General features: G+C 35.7%; 2 protein-coding genes across 11 annotated transcripts; one reads left to right on the plus strand and one right to left on the minus strand.

Annotated features, from left to right (window-relative positions):
• Positions 1–968: 968 nt before the first annotated feature.
• LOC105779664 (lysine-specific histone demethylase 1 homolog 3) lies at positions 969–9521 on the plus strand. 4 transcript variants are annotated; one of them, XM_012603518.2, is made up of 9 exons: positions 969–1115; positions 1249–3175; positions 3514–3655; positions 3795–6095; positions 6224–6317; positions 6442–6809; positions 7310–7990; positions 8079–8153; positions 8509–9521. In XM_012603518.2, the coding sequence occupies exons 2-9, from the start codon at positions 1479–1481 to the stop codon at positions 8587–8589; spliced, it is 5439 nt and encodes a 1812-aa protein (XP_012458972.1). In that variant the 5' UTR covers positions 969–1115; positions 1249–1478; the 3' UTR covers positions 8590–9521. The 4 variants fall into 4 exon arrangements, 3 of the variants coding, with proteins under 3 accessions (XP_012458972.1, XP_052485660.1, XP_012458971.1); XR_001129096.2 differs by having other exon boundaries at positions 1013–3175; positions 8509–8998; positions 9091–9521; XM_012603517.2 differs by having other exon boundaries at positions 1013–3175.
• A 2522-nt stretch (positions 9522–12043) lies between these two features.
• On the minus strand, positions 12044–26525 carry LOC105779748 (serine/threonine-protein kinase EDR1). 7 transcript variants are annotated; one of them, XM_012603660.2, is made up of 17 exons: positions 26375–26525; positions 26189–26285; positions 25047–25445; positions 22667–22870; positions 21499–21687; positions 21032–21291; positions 20164–20253; positions 19489–19584; positions 18822–18920; positions 16735–16849; positions 15130–15430; positions 13832–13955; positions 13709–13728; positions 13317–13473; positions 12725–13013; positions 12536–12608; positions 12044–12435 (listed from the first exon to the last, which is right to left on the minus strand). In XM_012603660.2, exons 3-17 carry the CDS (start codon positions 25293–25295, stop codon positions 12353–12355), a joined length of 2349 nt encoding a protein of 782 aa, XP_012459114.1. In that variant the 5' UTR covers positions 25296–25445; positions 26189–26285; positions 26375–26525; the 3' UTR covers positions 12044–12352. The 7 variants fall into 7 exon arrangements, with proteins under 7 accessions (XP_012459114.1, XP_012459112.1, XP_012459115.1 ...); XM_012603658.2 differs by having other exon boundaries at positions 26186–26285; XM_012603661.2 differs by having other exon boundaries at positions 26189–26282; positions 26375–26508.
• Positions 26526–27818: the final 1293 nt, after the last annotated feature.

Consider the following 27818-nt stretch of genomic DNA (forward strand, 5'->3'; position numbering starts at 1 on the left):
GAGTAAAAATTTTGGGGGAAAATAAAAGGTTTTAAGGGTTTTTGGGAGTAAAATTTTGAGAAAAAATAAATGGGAGAGTAAAATTTTGGTGGGAAATGGATTTTGGGTAGATCGGAGGGTTGGGAGGGGAGGGGAGTAAAAGTTTTGGGGAGAAAGTGGGAAGGAGTAAAAGTTTTGGGGAGAAAGTGGGAAGGAGTAAAAGTTTTGAGGAAAAAGTAAAAAGGTTTGGGAGTTTGGGGTAAAAATGTAAAATATTATAGTTTGATATTCGAATTATTCGAATTATTCGAGTTATTTGAATTCGAAAACTCAACTCGATTCGAACTCGAAATTCGAAAAAAAAATTCGAATTGATTCAAATAACCCAATTAACTCGAATAACTCGATCGTTTAACTCGAAATTCAAATTTTTTTTCGATTTTTTGGAGTCGAATCGAGTTTTGTTCACCCCTATCTACAGGATGCCTGGACTTAGAGGATGCTACGCACGCCTGGGTCCTACTATAGTAAAGAGCTTTTCTTGCTAATGCAGTTGTGATTGTCACTTGAGAGCTTTTCCTACTATACTAAGGAAGCTAATAATTAATTCATCTAATCACAACAAACTTTTTAACATTTTTGAAGTTATATAATTAGTCACCACATAATTTTTAATAATTTTTAAGTTTTTTAGTTGTTTAGAATTATTATTAAGAATTTTTTAAAAAATAGAAAATGATATTTTAATTATAATTCAGGGACAAAATTAATAAGTAACTATTAAAATTAACATTTTACGTCATTATTAAGAAAATTTTAATGGAGTGGTTAGTTTACACGTTTTTAAATGTATAAAAATTAATTAATTTATTTTTTAATAAAAGGGTCAATTATAATTTACTCTTTCTCGATACTTTTAAGTGTATATTTACAATGTGACTCAAATGGTTAATTTTAAATAGTTACATGATTAAATTGTAACTTTTTAGAATAGCGATGAATGCGTAAATTTATAAAGGAATGAGCATGGGTGTCTAAAAGTCTAATTCCAACAACAGCGACCGTTAACTTGCGCCTCTCAGTCTCCTCGACAAATTCCATTATCGCCAACATTTTCACTGCTATTCGTCCCTCAGGTCTGGTTTATTCTCCAATCTCTGTATCTTTACATATTTCTTCAGGCCATATTAGTTATTTTGAAAACCCTAGATTGTCCTTTTCTTTTATTCTTTTTGAAATCTTATTTCCTCATTGGGTTACGTGCACTAGAGGGAGAGTAGGGCCTAGGCATTGAGGATACTTTGTGGAAAACTCATTAATCGGAGGAAACTCTATCCATATTTAGCTGTAAATAGAACATTTTGGTGAATATTTAAGGATTTGCTGAGGCTTGGAACTTTTTGGTTTTGGCTTCGGGACTTTTGGCTTATGGCTTTAGTTGCTTGAATGAAGGAATTTTTATTCGAAATTATGAGCTTCGGGCTTTTGGTTATTGAGACATGGAAAGTGATGACGGTTCAAACTCCAAGGCAGGTCCACAATTGCAATTTGATTTGGGGAATAATGTTGAGCTAGGGCTAGAAAAGGTTACATTACAGAATTCTTTGAAACTTAGGAACAAGAAAATGGACGGTGGTGGGGGCTCTAAGAAAAGACTAAAAGTAACAGCGGTTGAGGTTGATGTTGATTCAGATGATGATGAGCCCATTTTGTCCTTGTTGAAGTTAAGAAAATCTAAGAATCCTAAAAAGGATAAGGCTGGATTGGAAGGCAGCGCTGGGAAGTGCAAGAAGGTTGAAGTTAAAGCAGTTAAAACTGAGGGCAAGAATGAGGAGGATTTGGGGGGAATGAATGATACGTTGGCCAGCTTTAGAAAGAAGCTAAAGGATCCCAAGAAAGATGTTGATCTAGGAGCAAAGAGGGAAAGGGATTATTCTTTGAATAAGTCTGTGGAGGGTGGTGGAGTTTTGGATGGGAAATCTGTGTTGAACACTGGTGTGAAAGGTCAGGATATTGGTGAAGACAGGTCTGATGTGGTTACTGATACAGTTGTCGAAAGAAAGCATAGAGGGAAAGTAAGGAGAGCCAAGTTTGATTCAAAATCCAAGCCCATCGAGGTTGATGATGAATCCAGAGCTAAGCTAGAGGAAGATCAGAATGAGGGAGGTTTGTCGCCTGAGAGTGGTTTGAATCAACATTCTCACGAGGCACAATCTGATTCAGTGAGGAAATCTTGCCCAATTTCGAGTTTGAAACGTAATTGCAAGGGTTCCTATCATGCTTCTGCTTCAAAGAATCCTAGCAGAAATTATGGTGATAAGTCTCATTCAGATTCTAGTTCAAGCTTCTCACATTCATCCTCCAAAGAATGCAACACAGCTGAGAATCAAGGATTTGACCATAGTGTGTGTCAACAAGAAAGCATTTTGGAACCAGGTGACTTAAATGTTGAAAAGGGTCCTACAGAGGACCCATGTAGGTCACCTAAAGTTTGTGACAAAGAAAAATATGGGCATTCCAACATTGAGCTCAGGGACAATTGTTCAGCAGTTGACCAGAGGAATAAGCCAGAAAGTGAAGGTTCACGACAAGCTAAACATAATCTGTTACCGTCTGTTGTTGATTCACTGAAGATGGAAGAGACTTGCACTGATGTTCCAAATGCTTGCGCTGAGGAAAACTCTTTAGAAAACTCTGTTCATCCCAATGAATTTGTTGCCTCCATTCAGAGGTGCAACTCTGCTCTCCGTCAACCTTCTGAAGATGCATGCCATGGTGCTTGTGGTCCCACCCATGATACCCTTTTCATCAGCAAAGAGGCCAATGTTGATTCTCCCACATCAACACCTGATGAAAATGAAAGTTTTCATGAAGATGCAGTCTCTCTCCCCAGTTCTGAAATCAAAGACAGTATGTCATCAGCTGTCCAGCGAGGTGGGCGCAGTATTAAAAAGCGTAGACATGGAGATATGGCTTATGAAGGGGATGCTGATTGGGAGAATTTGCTAAATGAGCAAGGGTTTTTTGGAAATCAACAGTTTGCAGACAGTGATCGTTCCTTTAGAGCAAAAGAGAAGTTTGATGAGGCAGCAGTATCATCTGGACTGAAAGCTCGTGCTGTGGGGCCAGTTGAGAAGATCAAATTTAAGGAGGTCTTGAAGGGTAGAGGTGGGCTACAGGAATACTTGGAATGCAGGTTTGTGAATATTTATATAATTTTGTTTGCTGTTTGTAATTGTTATGAATGTTTATGAGTATGGATTCCTTTTTATGCTCTCATTCTGTTTTTGTTTTAAACTATAACCATTAATTACATTGAGACCCTGGGTGCCAGGTAGCATCTTTTTGTAGTAATTTTATTTTTTGTGATCTGCCGTTTGGCATCTATAATATTCATAAACTTTAAGGATTTGTACTGGTCACTTTCTTTGATAGGAGCTGGTATGATCGCTAGTTTCCATTGTGCTGCATTCAGATTTTCTGTTTTAAAAAATTATGTTTTCTTCTATGGAATTTAATTTCTTGATGCTGCAGGAATCATATCTTAGGTCTTTGGAGTAAAGATGTTAACCGCATTTTGCCTCTTGCTGAGTGCGGTGTTAGTGACACTCCTTCAGAGGGTGAACCACCCCGAGCTTCCCTAATCAGGGAGATATATGCATTTCTTGATCAGGGTGTAAGTGTTTGCTCTTGAATGAGTGAAAATTTATCCATATGTTTGTTGATGGATACTTTTTTTTTTTTTTGAATTTCTCTTATTTTAGTACCTTTGCAAAGTATGTTGATCTTGAAGTTTGGATAACCTCTCTTTGCAGGGTTACATAAACTTTGGAATTGCTTCAAAGAAAGAAAAAGCTGAGCTTAGGGTTAAGGATAACCACAAGCTTCTCAAGGAAAGAAAAAATTATGGCAATTCTGTGGCCTCTGTTGCTGATTCAGAGGATGGAGTTGCCTTCATCCTTGGCCAGGTCAAGAATTCTGAAGCCTCTTTGGATGCAAAGGTCGGTGTTAGAGTTGATGATGAAAACCAGGCTTCTGAAGCCACAATACCTGAAGTGTTGGTTGATTCGATCACATCAGAATTACCTTGCGGAAAAGAACAAAAGGAACACCCAAGTGATAATTGCCAGCAAAATGGCAGCATCAGTGCAAAACTAAACCCTTTATTGATTAGTTCGCAGGTTCCAAGTGCAGATCTATCTTGTGATGCTATTGACATGGGAATAGCCCCTGTAATAACTCCAGAAGAAAGAAATGACTCACATTATGTTCAGTCTGCAACTTATGATAAACCTGATGGGAATCATCAACTGCAGGGTGATTCAGAGGTCAGAAAGAACATCATAATTGTTGGAGCTGGTCCTGCTGGATTGACTGCTGCACGCCACTTGAAACGTCAGGGATTTTCTGTAGTTGTACTTGAGGCTAGGGATAGGATAGGAGGTCGTGTTTATACTGATTGCTTCTCTCTTTCAGTACCCGTGGACCTTGGGGCTAGCATTATTACTGGAGTTGAGGCCGATGTGTCAACTAATAGAAGACCAGATCCATCCTCATTGATTTGTGCACAGTTGGGGCTAGAGTTGACCGTGTTGAATAGTTCCTGTCCTCTTTATGACATTGTATCTGGTCAAAAGGTTCCTGCTGATCTGGATGATGCTCTGGAAGCTGAATACAATAGTCTTCTTGATGATATGGTGTTTCTTGTTGCTCAAAAAGGTCAAAAAGCAATGACAATTTCTCTTGAGGATGGTTTAGAATATGCCCTAAAAAGGCATCGGATGGAAGAAATAGGAGCTGATATTGAAGAAATAGAATCACATTCTTCAGTGGATGCTGTCTATGACTTGAAAGCAAGCAATGGAAAAAAATGTTCTGAAGGGGAGATTTTGAGTCCTCTTGAGAGAAGGGTTATGAATTGGCACTATGCCCACTTGGAGTATGGCTGTGCTGCTCCGCTTAAGGAAGTGTCTCTTCCCAATTGGAATCAAGATGATGTTTATGGCGGCTTTGGAGGAGCCCATTGTATGATTAAAGGAGGTTACAGTAAGGTGGTTGAGTCTCTTGGAGAAGGACTTCTGATCCACTTGAACCATGTAGTCACAAATATTTCATACGGCCCAAAGGACCCTGGGATTGATAATAGTCATCATAGGCAGGTCAAAGTTTCCACATCAAATGGCAGTGAGTTTTCAGGAGATGCTGTGCTGATCACTGTGCCACTTGGTTGCTTGAAAGCAGAAGCCATAAAGTTTTCTCCTCCATTGCCCCAATGGAAACATTCTTCCATACAGCAACTTGGTTTTGGAGTACTTAATAAAGTTGTTTTGGAATTTCCAGAAGTTTTTTGGGATGATACTGTGGATTACTTTGGAGTGACTGCTGAGGAAACAGATAGTAGAGGCCATTGCTTTATGTTTTGGAATGTCCAAAAAACTGTTGGGGCTCCTGTTCTTATAGCCTTAGTGGCTGGTAAGGCAGCTATTGATGGTCAAACTATGAGCTCATCAGATCATGTAAACCATGCTGTACTTATTCTCCGAAAACTTTTTGGTGAGGCTTCAGTTCCTGATCCTGTTGCCTCAGTTGTGACTGATTGGGGGAGGGATCCTTTCAGTTACGGTGCTTACTCCTATGTTGCCATTGGAGCATCTGGAGAAGACTATGATATGTTGGGCAGGCCTGTTGAGAACTGCTTGTTTTTCGCTGGAGAAGCTACCTGCAAGGAGCATCCTGACACAGTTGGTGGTGCAATGTTGAGTGGACTTCGGGAGGCTGTGCGATTAATTGACATATTTACCACTGGAAATGATTATACAGCTGAAGTAGAGGCAATGGAGGCTGCACAGAGACGGTCAGAATCAGGAAGGGATGAAGTTGGGGACATAATTAAGAGACTTGAAGCAGTTGAACTTTCTAATGTCTTGTACAAAAACTCTTTGGATCGTGCTTGGGTTTTGAGCAGGGAAGCTTTACTACGGGACATGTTCTTTAATGTGAAAACCACTTCAGGACGATTGCATCTAGCCAAAAAGTTGTTGGGTCTCCCAGTTGAATCCTTGAAATCCTTTGCTGGGACAAAGGAAGGGCTTAGCACACTCAACTCATGGATGCTGGTATTATTGCTTTTCATGATTTATTATCCATCCTTGGGTCCTAATATGAATTTGTTCTACTAATGCATATATTTAGTGGCACTAAATAATGGCTTTGATGTTTATTGTGTCCATATTGAAATTTATAGGATTCGATGGGGAAAGATGGGACTCAGCTGTTGCGCCATTGTGTTCGTCTTCTTGTGCTTGTTTCAACTGATCTGCTTGCAGTTCGTTCATCAGGTACTTGTTTATTGTGCTACCGTATATATTTTTCCATAATGTACTTGCACAGTATGTGTGAAGTTTTTCTTTGTATGTTAAATAAAAGTGGCTACAATGACTTTTTTATTAATAATTTTTCTAGGCATAGGGAAAACTGTGAAGGAAAAAATTTGTGTGCATACAAGTCGTGATATACGTGCTATAGCAAGCCAGCTGGTTAGTGTTTGGCTTGAAGTTTTCCGTAAGGCAAAAGCTTCTTCAAAGAGAAAATCCCTTAAAGATACTGCTTCAGGAAAGCCGCCTCTACACTCACAACATGGTGCTTTTGAGAGTAAAGCAAGCTTGCAGGATCCGTTTCCTGCTGGAAAGCAGTATCCTTTCTATGCGAAAGAGAATGGCAAATCAGTTGATATGGAGGTGGAATCTGTCAACCAAGGGATGTCAGAGGAAGAGCAGGCTGCCTTTGCTGCTGAAGCAGCTGCCCGAGCTGCAGCAAAAGCAGCTGCAGAGGTAGGTCTTTCTTGTACCCTTTCTACAGTGGCATATTAATATTGATGCATTGTCCTTAAACAACTGTTACTTGAATACCACCTTGTAGAAGGCTTATCTGTGTTTTCGGATGTTTGGTTTTATCTTGTTTCTCTTCAACACCAAAAGATTTATAGAGCTTATACCTGTTTTGGTGTTAGCTTTTTCAGCATCAGCCTTCTCATATAACCTTTTAAGAGTATGTCATGAAGGCTTTTCTACTGTTAAAGAATTGAATGAATGCGTTTTTTTCACTTTTGATCAAGTTGATATCAAAAGTTGATAGACTGATAAAATATGGGATAACTTGTGATAGTATTTGACATCAATTTGAAAATGCAAAGAGTTGCCCAGCGGTGTAGTATAATCATATTATTCATGTAAATTTTGATTTTCATCTTCAATAAAAAAAATTCCTTCTTTCTTCCCTACTTTGTTCATGGACTTGTGCTCATAAAGAGATTAACTATAGTACTTCGCAGGCACTTGCATCCACAGAAGCCAACTGCAACAAATTGCTTCAGCTTCCTAAAATTCCTTCTTTTCACAAATTTGCCAGAAGGGAGCAATACGCACAAATGGATGAAGGGAAATGGCCTGGTGGTGTTTTTGGAAGACAAGATTGTATATCAGAAATAGATTCTAGGAATTGCAGAGTTAGGGACTGGTCTGTTGATTTCTCTGCTGCTTGTGTCAACCTTGACAGTTCCAGAATGTCAGTAGATAACCTGTCTCAGAGGAGCCACTTGAAACTTAGAGAACACTCTGGAGAAAGTTTGGCTGTGGACAGCAGTATCTTCACAAAAGCATGGGTTGATAATGCTGGTAGTGAGGGGATTAAGGATTGTCATGCCATTGAGAGATGGCAGTCTCAAGCAGTTGCTGCTGATCCAGATTTCTTCCATCCTACAAATTTCAAGGATGAGGAAGATTCAAATGCTAGTTCAAGGCAAACAACCTGGAAGCATGATGGACGAGCAAATGAGAGCTCCATCTCCCAAGTTTCTGTAAACAAGGAGCGATTTGAAAATCATCCCCATGGTACTGATCGTATTAAGCAGGCTGTCGTTGATTATGTTGCATCATTGCTAATGCCCCTTTATAAGGCAAGAAAAATTGATAAGGAGGGATACAAATCGATAATGAAGAAAACTGCGACAAAGGTTTTTCTTCTCTTTTCTTTTCACTCATTAGTTCTCAACTTTTTTTGCCTCTTTCTAGCCTGGTCATAGGCTTTTGTTCTTGTACCAGGTAATGGAGCAGGCAACCGACGCAGAGAAAAACATGGCTGTTTCTGAATTTCTTGATTTCAAGCGCAAAAATAAGGTATGCATATGCATTTCAAATGTTCTGTTTTAGGTTTATTATTTACCCCGTCTGCCTATAGACCTGTTGGTTCATCTTTTCTTTTTTGTTTTCCTCCCCAATTTCAAAGATTCTCTGAGACACGCTACTGGCTTTATAATTGCTATTGAGATGATACAACCAGGGATTTATTGCTTTTGTTAGGCTTCATTTGTACATTATATTTGATTTATGATTCTTATTATTCTGATTTTCTTTTTCACATCACTTTAACAGACTTCCTAACAAAGTTGCTAAACTAAATAGTTCTTGCTTCCCCTCTTTTAGATAGCTAACCTTGATGCATCATTCTTAAATAAATGCTTTTGACATGCAGATTCGCCCCTTTGTAGACAAATTGATTGAGAGGCACATGGCAATGAAGCCAATCATGAAACATGATGGTGTTAAGGATTGACTGACTGGTTATGCTTTATTGGTTGCTTCTCTGCAAGACCTATAAAAGCCTCTCTCTGCTCAAGTTCACTGCCTTAAATTATGATGATGCTGGAAAAGAGTTATACAATCCACAGTTCATGATTCAGGTGTCCCTGGAACCAAAAAACATGATTCAGTGTTTTACAATCTGGATTGACCCTCAAAGGAAAGAAAAAGTCGCCCAAATTAAAGCCTTGCTGCAAACTAGATCAGAAGCGGTACCAGAATATGGTAGAAGCATTTTGGATGCTGAATTGGTTTCTTTATTGTAAATGAGATCAATGAAAGTATTATGGCCATCATCTCTTCTGGATTGTGGGAAAACTTAGTGGCGTCGAAGATGACATCAAGATCCTTGTATTATTGGCACAAAGACATAACTTCAAAGGGTGGTAGTCAAGATTCGAAATTTTATTATTGGATTCCCACAGATTAGATATTACTTGTCTTACTCGTCTCTTTTTTATTTTGATGTTTACAGCTTAGAATGATGACAAGGATACAGAGATCGTCTATCTGGGAAATACTTCAACATTATCCTGATTTTTTAATTAAGCATCAGTTGCTAACTTCAATTTCTTTCTTCAATTCTTTGTTGAAGGAATGATGTTTACATGGATGGAATGAATCTGAGGGGCAGTTGAACTGCATGCCATCAGCACACATGAAATATATATATTTTCTTCATTCCATGATAGAAGCCTTGGAGCTATTTCCTATATGACATTTACATTGAAAATTGCTTGTATCATCAGTTTTGAAAGTGTAAAGCAATTAGCATATTAATATTGTATAGCGATCGACTGCTGGGTAAGTTATTAGTTAGAGAAATGCCCAATGGAATGCTATAGCTGGCTGTTTCAATTGATATACGTTGTATGCAGAAGGTGAATGGAACATCCTTTCCGTTTCTGGGTTACTTGTTCATTGAATGCATTTCAGTTGCTCATGCAAGCCTTAGATTCTGGTTTTCGCGGCTACATCAACAACAAATACTGCTCTCTCACTGCAGAAAGGTTTCTTCCCAACCGGGTATGGTTGTAGCCAAGGCCAGCCTTGTTCGATCCTCATCATCATTTCGACAGAGGATGCTTTATTTTCACCGCAAACTTTGGCAAAACCTGCTTAAATGTGTCTTCCCCGTTGCTTCTTTCAATATTTAACACAAACCCTATTGCTGAAAGCAAGTAAATCTTACTGAAAAAATCGATTTCAATAGCAGGATGAAACATCAAGGGAGGTTCTCGCCTTTTATTATTTGGCTTCATTTTCTGTTTCCTTCATTAATTTTTCTTAAATTACTACCCTGAAAATTGTTAACAATTGATTTCTACTTTCAAAAAAGAATATTTATATGAGCTTGCTTCTCTTTTGCCTCATGCTTGTGAAATCCGTCTCCTTTTTTGAGGTGAATCATCTGTCTTTTATGAGCCCATTGTTTTGTTTTCAATCTCTGTAGTAGAAGAACAAGTGTTATTTCTTTTAGGGTCTGGGTCTATTCTTTCACTATACATTTTTTAAAGTTTAACATCCTTCCTATTAACTTTATTTTAATAATAGATAAAATTCATAATCGAGTCCAACTTTAAATCAAAATAAATTCTCTTAACATTATTTTCTCTATCCACAAAATTTGTTGAAGTCTTAAGAGCACTAAATTTCTTACCCATTTGACACAAGAAGAATCCACAATCCTCCTTAATTATGATTTGCTTTCATACCCAACATTATTGGCAAACCATTAAGGTTAGTCTATATTTTGAAGTATTAATTATGGTGGGATTTTTAATTCTATAATCTAATCTAAAATAATAATATATGTAAATGAGAATTGAGTTTTTCACTCAATTACATTTTGGTCTATTATTATCCAATACATGTTTAACTTGATGATTATTGTATTTGATAGAAATAGATGAAAAGGTAAGAAGTAAAACTCAACTCATAACAATCATGGTGTTTTCCTTGACTTATTTCTGAAGTTATATTAAATAATAATCCTTAAATAAATTAAATTATAAAATAAATAAACAGGAGATACAATTCTAGTACATATATATTATAAAATAAGCAACTGCTAAATTGTAAGAAGAAAAGGAAATGATATAGTAAAAAAAAAAAAACACAGTGCACTAGAATATCTGCAAAGGAGGCTATTCGTTCTATGAAGCTGCTTTTTCCAACACTGACACTCTCTTTCATCATTTTCCTCTTCTTCAACACCACCCTGACCCTCCATGCATTCCTTCTTCCTCCAACCAACTTTGATGCTTTTGAGTTGCTCACAAGCAAATGCAAGCCTCAACGCCTCCCCTACTGATTCAGGTTTTGGAGGAATTATCCACTCCTGAAATTCCTCCTCAGTCCATCAACAAATATGTCTTTCATGAAAATTTCTGAGATCCCACGGTCAGGCCATCTCTGTAAAAGCGCCATTGCAGTCTTAGGAAATACAGGCGAACACACTCCTCACTGCCTTGATTCATCATGGCAAGTTCATTCCTCAACTGCTCTTTCACTTGGGTTTTACGATACGCCTTCAGAAAAGATGCCTTGATTTCTTCCCAACCCAGTGAAGGGTATGGTTCTATGTGTAGATCATACCAAAGGCCAGCCTCGTTGTGTAGGGTGACTGGGAAGACCCTCATCCTCATTGCAACAGATGATGCATTATTTGCACGGCAAACCTGCTTAAATGAGTCAACGAGCATTGCTCGGGACTGCCATGAGACCTTAAAATATGAAGTGCCGGAATTGGAGAATGAATTCAAAGAGGGGTAATCTTATTGGCGTTAGTAATGGATTGTGATTTAAAGTCGGAAGCATGATCATCATAGTCATAGACACAGTTCTCATTCTCTGGTTGTTCCAACTCATCTTCAGTGGGAGAATTGTTGTGTGGTGGGTACAAGTGGCCTAGAGTTGGGTTGTTGTTTTCTGAGGCAATTTGGTTTTGCAGACGGAAAAAAGTAGTAACTGCCTGTTTCAGTTGGCAAAAAAGGCAACTTCTAATTGTGAGGATCTCTATCTATTTTCCTCTTATCAATTCAGTTTAACGTTTAATTTACTATATAAAAATATACTAATATTTAAGAAGAATGTTATCTTTTAAGGAAAATTTATTTGGCATTGCAGTCTTTTAAAGAAAACAAATTGCATTTTGCATCATGTGCAAAAGATTGTAGATTCTTATAAGATATCAAAGTAGAATTGTGAGGAGTTCCTTTTTTTCTTTTACTACTATAATACATATTCAAATAAAACCCAAACTAAAATTTTAAAATTGAAACCTCACTCACATGATATTTAAACACATTTGGATACTCAAGTGCAGGGCCGCCAGCCATTGAAATCATATAAGGATCAGAAACTGAACCCACATTATGCCCAGTACTGCAGGATTACTTTCAACAGTCGCCGCAAAGCATAGCATGTACCCAAACAAACAAAAACTAATTATAAGAAAATGGCAGAGATTCATAGCTGGTCTGGATTTCATCTTTGTATACTGCCAACCCTCTCTACCGGCAGGAGAAGATGTAAATTACAAAGTTTTTGACTTTCCTCTTCTTTTTTTACCACACCACATGAGAATGAAAAACTCTAAAAGAAAATCTTGTTTTTAGAATGACCGGGAAAATTATAGAAAGAACAAAAAGAAAAAAGTATAATACAACCAGAAAAGCCGACAACACTGTTAACACCTCTACCAGGTTTTCTATACAAACAGAATGGTAATGGTATCAGCAGAGAGAGTACTCGCAATCGAGCAAGCGCGATAGTATTTCCCCACAACTCGGCCGCTCTTCCGGTTCTGCCCAACAATCTGTGTACCCAACAAATTCAACCACCCCCCAAATGTGGTCCATGAAATCAATAAGTAAAAAAAATCCGGTAAAAATGAATGAAAACATTGTCTTGTGTACCTGAAATTAGCCTGCCTAGTGGACCTTCGGGAATCTCCAACCGTGATCCTTCGTTTGCAACAGCATAAACTACCTGAACCAGTATAGCAAAATGAATAAGTATATATCTTCCAATATTGGAAATATATATATATTTAAGGTAAACTCATGTTTTGAGAATGACCGAGTAACAAGCATACAGCATCATACCCTTTCTGGTGGTACACCTTCCCATGGCCTATTTAAAGTACAAAGTTCCCACATTATCACTCCAAGGCTAAAAATATCACATTTTTCAGTGAAAGGTTCATTTCGAATGAGCTCAGGAGCCATCCATTCAGGCGTTCCAGCAGATGCGGAGTCTCTCATAGGTCGGCTGGTCATTATTCTGGACAGACCAAAATCACATATCTTAACAGTCCAGTGCTTATTCACAAGGCAATTTGCACTTTTCAGATCACGATGAACAATTTTCATCCGATGCATACACATCAACCCCCTATATAAACAAAGAGAAAAATCTAGTCAGCATCACATTTTTTGTTTTACTTAAAAAAATTTATTCATGCAAATACCATCAGTTCATTCCTCCCAACATGACCAATTAACCTAATTATACAGGTCCAAATATATTTGAAAATAAATTGTTTTGCTACGAACTCAACAAGCTTGAGTACTTGAATGTTCAGACTCTAGGTGTAAATATAAAATTTCTGAAAAAATCTTCTTAATTGCACTATATTCCTTTCAAATATGAAGGAAAAGAAAGGAACTTTGTAATTGATGCACAGGCCTAACAAACCTGCAGATATCACGCAACATTTTCAGTCTCCTCCGCCAGCTCAATCGTTTTTTCTGACCACTCAGATGGATCAAAAAGTACAACGATCCTATCTCCATGTATTCAGTAATCATCGACAACTGTGGTGGCTTTGTGCATGCACCCAGAAACAAGATAACTGCAACAAGCAGAACTCCTTGATTTACTTAATGATGAAACAGAGCAAACTTGCCAATGTTTCTTATGGTTCAATAGGAATCTTGCATATATGAGGTAACTTACTAAAGACACACTGCCAGTGTTCATCTATTTATTTTACTTCATTTTCCGTTTGTTTTATTTCCGGTTGGACTACAAGACAATCCCAGACAAACCTAAAAATTAAAATTCTAGAGAAGGCCATAGAAATGTACCATTGGGATGTCGAAGTCGGCTTGAATCACAAACATGTAGAAACACAGTTGAATCAAGGATTATCAGAAAGATATTTAAACAGGAAAACATTAATAACTTTGAACATACGGACAAAAGGATACCTAAGAATGGATATCTCATTGCAGAAATCTTCCATGTTTTCTGCAGTAAGATCTTGCTCCAAAAACACCTTGATTGCAACATCTGTTCCATTCCATACACCCCGAAAGACTTCTCCAAAAAACCCTGGACGATAAACACAACAAAATGTTGATAGAAATACAACCTGCTCAGTGAGAGTTTTCTAGAAAGATGGTATTTCTATGCATGATTAAGCACAAAATATTAATGCTTTGTCAGGCAAATCAATAAAAGCAGTGTCCAATGGCTTTTCATATGGTTTTCTGATATGGTTTGCAGAGGCTATTAAAGCATATGATTAAAATTTGCTGTTTATATGGTCTCATATTATAACCTTCACAACTGACACCTCAAAAAAGGGGGTAAACAAAATGAACAGAAAAAATTAGATGACACTCTCTTTTTTGTCCAAAAGCATACAAAAATTAAAAATACATACATGCATAAATATACAAAGACAAAACCCAATTTGAAAATTAATGATGTACAAAATAGCCTCTCTTATGCATTCAACTGGAGAAAACAATTGACAATAGATGAGAAGGCCCAACTTGAATAAAAAAAGCAACCAGAAAGAAAAGAAGAGGTTCAGGACTCAGGATACCACCACATAAGATTCAAGTTCAAGTGCAATACCAATTGAACAACTAACCTAACTAGCGAAAAAACAAAAAAGGTCACATATTAAACAATTGAGAGGTTAACAAAGACCATGTACTTAAATATCATACTAAGCATCCAACCTAAAATGAAGAGTGGAGATGTCCTATATAAATATAAGGCAAAAAAGATTAAACTTCACTAAAGTGAGGTAACAGCATTTAGCCTATAACTCTGAAACATGATAAAACCATCAGTCTAATGGTTTCTCTAATATTCGTCTGATTCAAATGCCTAGTATTTATAAGTTTAATTCCTGACCATTCTCGTGAAATTGATTTTGACAATCAGTATCTTCTCAATCTAATTTTCTGTAAGCATCATATCAATGTCACCATTCATTTCAAAGTTAAACTAAAGAAACCTTTAATTGGCATTATCGTCTGATTCAAATGCTGCTGCATTTAAAGTAGCATTTAGGACAGCCAGTGCTTTAGCATTTTGTTCTATACCAGTCCCCCACAAACAACCCAACAGAAAGAAAGAAAGAAAGAAAAAAGAAAAAGAGGCAACTGTTCTGCGAAATATGAGAAAGAAAATGTAATGCATTAATCTAAATGAAGCAGGAGCAGATAAGTTCATAGCAATTATACCATAGAAAGTTGAGAAGAGTGCTTACCTATCCCAACACGAGTTCCGACAGTTAATTCGGAGAAATCAATATTCCATTCAGTGTAAGGTAATAAAGGGTTATTGTTGAACATCGGAGATTCAAGAATTTTATTCCATGTTGCTACCATTTCATCATTCGCTACATAGCCTGAAACTCCAATTCTCTCTGAAGTTCGACTCCTATAGCCATGCGGAGATGATGGCAGTGATATAGCTCTTTGAGAATCTATTTCGTCCCTAGAAAGGTTATACAATGCAGAGCTCCCGCCAGCAATTTTATTGTGGCCATCAAGATGGAAGTTTGATGCCTAAGAGAACAAGAAGAAAACTTCAATGACCTATTAATTGTATTAGGCAACCACATCCTCTCAAAAGGAAAGCATGTTCCACTTTTCTGTTTTAAAGCCTTGCCACTAAACAAAGATTTTGTGGAATTAAGACCAAAAAAAAAAGAAAATAACAAAAGTTAATGTAACTATTTTATGGCAATTTGCATATAATCTGTGCATAGATTAGTTCTATTGCAATCACTTCGTTTATGGAATATTCGCACTGTGCAAATGGTAAAACAGAGTAAAACTTTCTTATTTTAAAACCAGTAGCACAAATTTATGACATTAGGGAAATAAACATGTGCAAGAGGAAAAAGTTTCCTGTGTTGATGTTCTAACTTTACAAACATTAGAAACAGATAAGAAACAAACAAAAATCAGGTAAGGCATCAGAGCAACAATCATCAAAATGTGACTCTTAACAGAGAAGATAAAAAGCACTTCTTGTCCCTCTCCACATTTTAAGGTAATATAATTCATGTCGAAAGGAATTTTCCAACATCTATAGCAGCAAAAGTAACTGCAAGCTTCCCTATAACTAAGGAGTCCCAAACTGATTAGAGGTCTAAGCTAATACAGTCAATTTCTTTTATATGTGCGTGTGTGTGTCTATATATATACAGAGAGAGAGAGAGAGAGAAAAGAGATCCATTTACACTAATATGAAACTGTACTTGTTTTACACACCTTCATAACTTTTATACGATTAATATTTTAACAAATCAACTGCTGGATTTAGATATTTATCATGCATGTAAATTTCAAATCAATTAGATAACTCCATAATATTGATTGAGAAAACTACATATACTTAATGGTAGGAATCTATTACATCAAACACAGACATTTTATTTACTCAAAACTCGACATGCATAATCAATGTTAATAAAACATGATTCATATAATCAATTATGAGAATGTGTAAAACTACTTCAATTTTACACTAATGTCAAAGGATCCCACCAGTCATATATAAAATTCTAAACCCGAAATGATTATATCAGAAAATAGAAACAAATACAATATAACAATAGATACAATCCCCAAAAAAATGCAATTATTTAAAACAAAACCAAAACTGTAATTATCAAGTGAGATTCATATTATGTCCATTAAACAACATCTCCTGAAATGATTGACCGTGGTGCGAAATAAATGTAACTGTATGGGCATAAATGGTGAAAGGCATGTTTGCCTTCTTGAAGGGCTAGGGAAAAAGACTTGTGCAAGAGCAGAACATCCCACCATGATAAAGTAAATTTTTTGTAAAAAAGACGTACATTTTCCTGAAGATCTGGACTCCTATCAGTTGAAGAATGGGAAAAAGATCTATCTTCCTTGCGCTCTTGCAAAAGACGATTTTGCTTCAAGGTTTCATTCATAGCTCTTACAGCCCTGAAACAATACAGACATAATTCAAGTTAAATAACTACATAACAGAATGCATGCCCTGCCACAAAAAATATCTCAAAAGTTTCAGAAAATATGCAGCAAAATGCACGTTCAGGTAACACCAAGGAGCAAACAAATAAATATAGGCATCACTTGGTATGCTTTATCAAAATATATTAGTGGATTGAAAACTAAAAGTCTACTAAGGTAAACAGCTAGACAAGGTCATTTTAAATATTAATTGTTCAGTTCAATATCTAAAATTAATATGAACAAAAGCAAGAAGCAACCTTCATATGAAGCCTATAAGAGACTAGTTTTTTGGTTCATTTGATAATAGGGGTTAGGGATGCTAGGGTTTGAACCCAAGCTCTCATGCCACACAAGCCTCTCGCTACTAGAACAAAAGGTTGTTGACAAGGATAATTATGATTAATTCCAAAGCTATTACCCATGAATAACTTTTTAAAAGAAAAAGATAAACTAGATTTTTCTATCCATTACATAGGGTTCAAAGCAATAAAAATACTTGATGCAATTGACAAATTAATATCTTCTATATAAAAGAAGAGAATAAAGGAGAAAAAAAAAATAGGAAGATTAGAGTCTGTTTAGAAAATGTTTTCCCTTTGACATCTCCAGTTTTACCCAAGAAATAAATCAAATAAGGGTATAATAACCAAATATGAAAATTTTTGTTTACCAATTTTCTGCAAAAGAGGAGATTTACATAAATTTGCTCCAACTATTTGACCATGTTGGAAAACCAATGTTCCAATTTGCCAAATGTAGTTATCTACCTTATCTTGTTGACCAATGATCATACTAGTCTAACGGGAAACAGAAAGTAGAAAACACTTTCTAAAGCTAAAGGAACCCTAAGGTAAGAAGGTTTATGACAAGAGCGAACTGGAAAACATGAAGAGATAAATTCAAAGTTCATAGCATTAAATTGGTTGAATATTTTCAAGGGCTCAAAAGTTGGAGAATAACTTGTTTAACTGGCATAATTTAAAACAACTCTAGCTGTAGAAAGTAAAAATTATGCAAATTGAAGGGTCAATCTAAAGAGATTGGTAGCACTAGATTTAATACTTAGTAGACACATTGCATAAAAAGAAACTGTGTAACTTGCATGATAATTACGTAGGCCATAACAGCAAGACCCATGTGCCTCATTATACTACTAATTTTGTTTGTAACATAAGCCTGAGCTAATGCAATACGCAAAGCAAATATGTTCCCAATACACTGGTTTAAGACTGCAAGAAATCAGCAATCAATTAGATTTTTATTTGATCAAATGGATACATACTATTTTTCTTTTTCTACATTTTGGAGAAAAAAGAAAGAAGGGTCAAAGGCAGGATGGCTTAAATTTTAAGATTTATCACTGAACCATCTCTCACAATTGTAGACAAGCAAACCAGAGTTAAGGAAATTTGTGCTCCCTCCCCACTAACAAAAGAATTGTATATCCACATTTTTTTCACTGTCCCCACCTTTTTTTGGCTGTAAGAAAAATGTCCAAGAGATTTCCAGTTTGCACAAACTATATGACCCGGAAACTCTAGGGTACATGTTAGAACCTGACAACCTTAATCACATCTAATTACTCACAGCAAGAATCCTGAGTACATCAATTTATGCAGTTCAGATGAAGTTCATTTAAAAGATTTCCAACATATTAGCACCTTTAAGGAAGTTATTGATATTCAAGGCTCCAAAGAAACTTCTATCTGTTGGCCCTTCTTTTTAGTGAATTGTAAATTAAAAATCCATTTTAATTAAGGCCCAGAATGGTTGAGCTAAACTAAAAAGAAAATCTGGGAAGGCACCTTGGAAATAGAAATGAGTTATCTTAATACTAGAACCAGAAGAAAAACAGAAATGCTAGGAAAATGAGTGGGAGAAAGAAAGTAGATCAGTCAAGCATAAGACAAAGTCATAACTCTTAACAAGAAAAATAATCAACCTTACGATATCATCACTGATCTCCGGAGTCATGCTAATGCTTCTTCTTCTTATTCTACGAGCTTCAGATGTTGATGCACCATCTGATCTATAGCTAGATCTACAGTTCAAAGATAGCACTAAAATTTGTCAACAATTTGACTTTTAATTCTAAAGTTAATTTACAGAACACGGGAAAGGGAATGAAAAGAGATTAACATTAGACCAGAACATTCTTTTCATTAAAGCAAAGGTAAGCATGTTAAACTAAAAACAGACATTTGAATTCAGAACATCACCAGCTTGCAAAGCAAGATAACACTACCAGATTACCTGAACAAATGCCTCTACACAGAGCACAAGTATTTATCTTGAAATACTGGTATGATGAATAAAAATACAGTTATGGTAAGAAATCTGTTTGAAGGAAACTCCAAACTCAGCTCCACATCCTCTCTACATCCAACTCTAACACCCAAATGAAAGAAGTTTTGCAGCAACGGAAGAGTTTGGGGGAGGGAGGATGGAGGATGGAGATTTGCATGTTTTGACATCAAAGACACAAGCATACTGCAGCCTTATCATCACTACTGATGGCAAATATATGTTTTTTAGGAAACATGAGAACCAATTTCTGAATATAAAAAAGTAGATTATATTTAATGAAAAAGAATCCAATCAAAAGGAACCTTGATGCAGCAATATCATCACCAAAATCTCTATGTGAATTCCTATCGCCGCTTAGCTTGGACCTTGCACGTGCTCGAAAAGATGGATGCTCTGGACTGCAAAGCCATTAAAAATTTAAAAGAGCAAGAATTACTTAACACATACTCTAATACAACTTACTGCCAACATGATGCAGGAGAAAACATGAATTAGCCTCAAATTCTGTTATAAACGTTCAGTTCTATTGTCCTCCTTATATAGATTTAGGTTACCTTGTCTATTTATATAGTTATTAGTTTTAATTATTTTCCAAGTATCAGGATTTTAGGGTGATATTGGTATTCTGCTTTGTAATAGGGTCAATTAGGTTTACCATGACCAATGTTGAGATATTCTCCTATTGAGTTTCTTCCCTATTCTCTAATTCTTCTATTCCTCTCCCATTCCATTCATTTCACCTGATTTGTTGCCACATACCTCCGATTTTCCCTATACATTACTATTGTATTCTCTTTCTCCAACCTGTTCTACACCACTGCATTGCTATGGCATCCCATCTATAACTATTTAATAAAAAGTGCAGGGACCAACAAGAATATCCGGTCATAATAAAACACAAACCATATAATAATAAGATTACACCATTCACTTTTAGCATATATCAAATCCAAAACACAAAAGGGCATGAGAGGAACCTGGAACTGGCGGTCCGCTGTTCAGCAATAACCTTTCTTCGGCTTCGACGCCAGAAAGTAGTAGCAATGTTCGGTTCACTATGTGACAGACTAAGGAAGAAAAATAAGTAAATATATAAAATTAGAAATTATCAGAAATGCTATGGCACATAAAATATTCAATCAAGCAGGTATCTTATCTTGTGAGCTTGGAAGCAAAGGCACACAGATAAAACGGGTATGACATGACACAACATAGAAACAGCAATATTGCAATTTCTAAAAATTTAAGACACAGGTATGACAAGACTCGGAAGTAATTTTTTTTATCTAATATTATACAATAAAATAGTAAAATTGATATTTTTCAATTAAACATTAATATGCAAATAGCTTTTCAAAAATTTTAAATTAAATTCCTTCAGAAAAAATTGCTCATTGTAGTTCCAAATTTGGGAAAATTGCAAAAAGAAAAAGATTTTCATCACATTTCTAGGCATGTCAAGCCAAGTCCAAACAAGTCCAATTGTATCCTGACATGTTTCTGCCATTTATTTTATTTTTATTTTTTGATGTGTCCTCGCATCTGATATGTATTCTATCATGCTGTTGACAATGTGTCCGATACTTGGATGCTCACTTGACAGAAGTTTCTGTGCTTCATAGATTGTGAGATGTCACAAGACCTGATCTAATTTTGAATGGAACTGAAGGTTCTCAATTTTTCAGCACTGCAGCAACCCAAACTAGAATTATAATATTTTACTTATCAAAATATATTATCTTTCTAAACAATCTCACAAACACTTCTGACCTAGTACATTATGTCAAACACGCTCAAAAGGATAGTATGTGCAATATTGGAATGTGTCAAATGTCATCTGCTGACCTGTCAGGCTCAACTTTCTCAGAAAGTCCATAGAGAGGACTATTTGGCTCCAATGGTGAATCACAGGAATCATTTTCAGCAGAATCACTCTCCCCTGCTGCTGAAATATGGGTCATAAAAATAGCCTTTGTTGATCTAGGTATCAACTGACCCGGAAACCGCATAAGATCAACTAATAGCTCCACAGAATTTAACACAACTATCACAGACATGTGTTTATAAGAATCTGCGCACTCAATAACCCCATCATTTGGCAAACCCTGAAAGAATGACACAGGAAATTGGCACAGCCTTTCAGTCAAAGATCTGACAACCAACAATCAAGAATGCCTTGGAAAATCTTCTATATTATTCAACCTAATTTCACACAGTCTGAAACTTGAAACTGATATATGGTATATATGGAAGAGGAAATAAATCATTTAATCTAACCAGACAATTGAGAGGGAGGAAAGAGAAGAGCTTACCATCATGAGCTTACTTTCAAGCCCTACAGTATCTGCTAAAACTTTAAACAAAATGGCTCGTGGGCGACACAAACCATGTTTTATTTGCCCCAGCAACTGGACACCTTGATTTTCAAGCATGTGGGAGGTTTCATCTAGTACAGCTTTTGCTGGACTCTCCACAGTGGTACGTTTATAAAAATCAGAAACCTAGGTAAATAGCAGGAATCATTATAAACAACCAAATTAAAACTGAAAAGAATAGGAATACGCTATGTTGCTCTAACTCTTCATTTTTCCCAACATATATACACATCCAACATCCATATCTGACACATATCTGGACATGGGTATGGGTATGATTCTAACTATGTGGAGAAACTTAGAAAAAAAAAAAAAGCATTTTTGTATCGGATGCATACCCATATCCGACATTCACCTCCAAGTCAGAATAACATAGGGAATATGAGTACAGAAGACAGATTAACAAAGAACATGACATTATTACCTTGTCCCATTGTTCAAGGGCAAAACTGGCCAGCATTGACTATAGGTTTTATCCTATTTATTTCTCATGTTAACGCAGAGAACTGAAATTAAACTATATAAAGACCTACGAAGGTACTTTATCAACATCTGGAATTACTGAAATTTCAAATTTAGAAATTTGATTCCATGGGCAAGCACAAACAGAAACAGGCATTTTGTTATGTACCTTCTAGCCTACAAATTCCCTTACAAAATCTTTTCATGCATGTTACAGGCCATATTTATTTCAGACTACTTAACATTTAGCAAATATCAGTAGCAAATTGCATGCAGTGCAAGGGATATAACACTTCTTTTTGTTACCAATATCACTAGAAGAAGCTGAAATATGTTAAAAGTGGTACAGTAGGAAACTTTTGTACATAATATGTCAAATAGCAGGCACCTTAAAAGCTCACAAGATAAAGGTCATTCATGAATGACTGACATAGTGTGCTTCCAAAAAGAAACTTTATTTTCAAAAGCAAAGAAAAGAAAATTTATCTGATAACAAGAACAGCATTAAATAGATGCATCTAGCCATATATTGCTATTGACAAGGCAACAAAACAATCTGAAATACAGTCAATGAGAACACTAGGTGTCGTCGGCCAGAGGAAGATCGGCTAAAGAAGAAATGAAATAATAAAACTATTCTCACCAGTCCGGCGATCTTTTTAATCATTGCAGCTGGATTTGAATTCAATCCTTTAACCAGTGCCACAATCAACTGCTTCAGCATGGATAGCTTTTTATCTTTCTCAGTATCCACAAGAATAATATCAGCTCTATAACCTTCTCCACCCAATGCCTGAAGCTCTTCCAATGTAGGAATAGTGTCAAAATGCTCCTTAAGTCTTTTATCCTGTGAGTAGTAATACTTGAACTTTAAGAACAATCATATGAAACAAGACCAAATGAAAATCTAAGTGCAGAAATCGTGCATTTGTTATTGCCAGTATACCATATGAACCATATATCATCCAAGTAACAGCATTAAACAGGCACAAAATATATTCTGATTTTACATTTCAAGGAATTTACAGAATCCTTTGTGGAGATTCCTAGCCAGATTTCTTTGCCAGGATAAAAAGCATTTCCTGAGTAGTGTAAAGAAAATATCTGCTAACGGAACAATAAAGGACAAAGAGGTAGCTACTCTTTTTTCCTTCAATAACAAGTTTTTATCCAATAAACCAATTGCAATTAATTTCTATCTTTATGCCATTACCTTTTCCTCGGCAGAGTACAGTTACAAGTAAATAACCATCAAATCTACAAAAAGAAATAATTTCCTTTCTTCAAAATTCCATCACATTTCTCGGCATAGAAGCATTGAAGTGCTCTGTTTCATTATTTGATGATGCAAATGCGCTCTTTCATTCTTAAGAAAAACGAAACCTATTATCATCACACACTAACAAGATTTTGATATTAACATGTGCTCTGAAAATGCTTACAGCCCTCCATATTCTAGTCTATCCAATGTTGGGCATACAAGGACCTGAAAAATTATCTTTTCCTTCTGTGTATCTTAAGGTGTATGATTCATGTTTGATTTTTTTCATTAGAGTGATGGAGACTCAGTTGATCTAGGCCAGAAGCTGACCTACATCACAAGACGCCTTCTTTGAAACACTTCGGAAGTGGCCCAGTATCAATAATGAATCAGAAAACACAAACCCATCTTATTTTACTCGAGAAAAAATGGTAATCCAATCAAATCCATCCTGTTCCTCATAAATAAAGTTTAAATCCTTATAGATGAAAACACTTGAGATCAAAGGTACCATAATAATTTTGAAAAAGCTGTTATACTTTTCTTCATTATCGGAAATTCTTTAGAGATTAATTATCAGATATAGATGGCTCTTCATAAACTTTGAAGCAAATGTCACATCAGCCCCCCCTTATCTTTTCCTTCTGTGTATCTTAAGGTGTATGATTCATGTTTGATTTTTTTCATTAGAGTGATGGAGACTCAGTTGATCTAGGCCAGAAGCTGACCTACATCACAAAACTTTCTTTGAAACACTTCGGAAGTGGCCCAGTATCAATAATGAATCAGAAAACACAAAACCATCTTATTTTACTCGAGATCAAAGGTACCATAAAAATTTCGAAAAAGCTGTTATACTTCATTATCTGAAATTCTTTAGAGATTAATTATCAAATATGGATGGCTCTTCATAAACTTTGAAGCAAATGTCACATCAGCCCCCCCTTACCTCAATTGATCCTCACAACATAAAAACCAGAGTGGGGAAACTTGCAGCAAAAGCCTTCTTCGTTAATGAATGAATTTTAACCACCTCAGTTAAAAGTCAAAAACCTTACTTGAGTCAACCTCTCTTTTACATCTCACCTAACCCAAAATCTTTATATCATTGCTCTGTCATTTTAACACAGCATATTCCTATTCCAAAACATCAGCAAACAACATCACTAAATCAACTTGTGTCAACTAGACAAACAAGTGGTTAATACTTGAGTAAATGTATCTATAGTGATAATCACTAAGCATTCCCACAAATAAGTGGTAATACCTTAATGAATCTATCAATCAAAAAAATCCATTCATTTCAAATTATATCATTGACTCATCATGATATGCTTGAGGAAATTTGTTGAATCCAACAATAGATATCCTAAATAAGCCCATCAAATGTCATCATAATATCCTAAATAAGACACAAAATGAAGATGAACATCTATCTTTGAACAAGGAGGGTGGAGAGCAATAGAAAGCGCTTTCAAATTAACAAATAGATTAAAGTGAAAATATCTACAAAAGAAACAACTATTAAAAATCAAAATAGATAAGAAGCAAATAATGAGGGGGAAGAAAGCAAGAGCCGTTATCATATGAAAATATCTACAAAAAAAAAATTAACTATCAAACATCAGTATAAATAAGAAGAAAATAAACATGGGGAAGAAAGCAAGAAGCCATTATCATATGAAACTCAATTTCAATCAAAGAACAAGAAGAGTTGAGCAGCTAGTACAGTGCAATTAATCACAAAGTACCATATCCTCACCGGAATGACAGAATAGAAGCCGTTTGGAATTGGTTCAGAAAGCACTCCAGAGCTCCACAAAATCTGTGATGCTGTCTGAGATGACAATCCATCTTGCTCAAAAGTTCTAGGCGATTCCCTATTACTTGAACTCTCTTCATGAGAACCTAAAGAAACAGAACCAAATTTTTCAATAAAATCTGAAGACCACCATGTTGCATTAGAATGCCCTTGCTCTTCGGGACCAGCATCATCTCGTGTCTCTTCCATGTCCTTAAGTATTTAAAATGCAAAACCATATTCGCCCCTACTTCTCAACCCATAAAAGATATTTTAAATCTAGGAATAGTTCGCAGGAAACAAATCATATGATGACAAGCTTCTTTTGTACTGACTTGCTCAAGCTGGAGGCCATCAGACCTGAAGAGAACAGATCATTAGACGAAATGGGCAAAATTCTTTGCTTCTGAATTCAATAAACATGCAAGATGTAGCACCTATTATTAAAGGGGAAACACCTACAAGCAAATGAAGCCAAGACAAAGCAGAGTACAATGATAATGTCTTCAAACTTCCCTTAAAAGGCCTTTGGTCTTATTAAAATCCAAAAAATTATTATTTCACAAGCATATCAGCCAGCCTATCCAATAAATCATTTTATACCAATATAAAGATCACCAACCAACAAATATTCAGCATAAAATAGTCGATCCCCACTAATTCCTACCCACTAAAAAAAAAATATTCATTCCAACTTGGGAAAGCAATTGGAGTTCTCAAATGATTAATAATCTGATAAACAAAAATACAAATAAAGCTGATTAACGAAGAAAAATTATAAATCAAATTAGAAGATCTACTAACAGAAAAACCCAATTAGACATATACTTGAAACGAATCAAAATAAGCATCGCATTCTCAAAAAAAAAAAATTACACTTGAATCCGACTCTCTTTTATCACCGATAATCGATAATACCAAACGGTTGGTCTTTCCCTAATCGACTACAAAATCTAATCCAGCTCCAGCCCAAACACGGAAAAAATAGATTATTCAATCGCAAATAGCTCGCGTCTAAATCTGTAAAACTAAGAAAATAAAAACAGAAACTGAACGGATGTGAAATGAAAGGAAGGAAGAAATTGAAATGACGAAGTTACCACCAGCAGATCCCTGCATTTGAATCGGACACCGACGGCATTTGAATCTCAACCCATCCGTTTGTGAATTAGCCCCATCTTTTTCGAATCACGCATTCTTCTACACAAACTCAGCACCAGCCAGAAAGATACTGATAATTTATTTATTATATGTATAAAATAATAGAGGGTGAGAATAAGAATGCAAACCTAAAGGAGAAGGGAACGAGGAAATGAAAGAGAGAGAAATGAAAGAGCGATGGATGGGATTTTTTGGATTTTAATATTAAATAAGCGATGTGTAGTCGTTTATTAATTATTTCTTCTTCCTTGCTTTTGTTTGATCTATTGAAGAAACCAATGGCTTTTTTTCTTCTGAGTTTTTAGGGTAGGAGGAGAGAGGGTGGGGGAGGTGGTCAGTCACGTGCTGGGAATCTGGTGACCCCTCCCCGACAGCCAGCTGGCAATGGGGTTGGCTCTCATCTTCCTCCGCGTGAATCACCCCCTCCTTTTTACCTTTTCTTTATTTATTTCTACTCAAATTCCTAACATAGTCCCTTTACTTATCAATTTCTTCCTATTTAATCTCCTTCTTTTATTTGCTTAAATTTATTACTTCAAAAGTCATAAGGAGATGGCTTTCTCGTTTGGTTGTTAGTGTAATAATATTAGAAAAAAATTATTGCATATTATTATAACAGTTAGACATAAAATATAGAATAATCTATATAAATTTAAATTTAAAATTAAAATATTAGTAAAAACTCTTATAAAAATAAGATCTCTTCAAAGTAGAATTTTCTCTCTTTGTTAAAAATAAGTCATGAGAGTAGTTAAATATTACCAATTGCATTAGTTTATTGTAAACGCATATATTAAAACATGCGTAAAAATAATACTCCTACCAAACCTAAAATAAATGTTATAAGTAGTTTAAGAACTGTATAAAGAAATTACTTCTAGAAATTGAAACCCTATTAAAATCCTTGAATCACTCGTCCATGGAAACTTCCATATCAACCCATCCATTGAACCTCTTATAAAGTTATTAATTTTCTCTCAACATTGTAATGTTTACCCCATTTATAATTTTGTAAAGAGTTAAATATAATATTAGTACCCCAACTTATCCACTTCTCTTAGATGTATTTGGTTTATCATTTCCCCTTTATGGCATCTTACTTAATATGTTTGTTAGTGGATTCTATATTTAAGATTAGAATTTGAATGTTAAAGAAAGCCAAACATGTTTTTTTTAAGCTCGATTTCATGGAGTAAACTAGGGATTTGGAAAAAAAAAATTGGGGGTGGGGGTTGACAGAAGAAAGATGTAGAAGAATACCCAAAAAAAGAATAAAAAAGAAACGAAAATGAGAGAATAAAAATAATAAAAATGAGGTATAATAGGATGCCACATGGCAAGGCGCAATTGGCCAGTGCTACCACGTCATCAAAAATTTAACGGCGTTAGTGTCAAGTACCAATATAGTGGACGGAAAAAAGTTCGAGTATCAATCTGGGACAAAAAAAATCATAAATACCAATCTGGGAGAAGTGAACAAGTTCAGGTACTAATCTTATATTTAACCCTTTTGTAAATTACCTTTTTTTTTTACAAAATTGTTGAATTTCTTATAAAATTGTTGAATCCTTA

This window comes from Gossypium raimondii, chromosome 4 (assembly GCF_025698545.1).
Source record: "Gossypium raimondii isolate GPD5lz chromosome 4, ASM2569854v1, whole genome shotgun sequence".
In the NCBI taxonomy this organism is placed as follows: Eukaryota; Viridiplantae; Streptophyta; class Magnoliopsida; order Malvales; family Malvaceae; genus Gossypium; species Gossypium raimondii.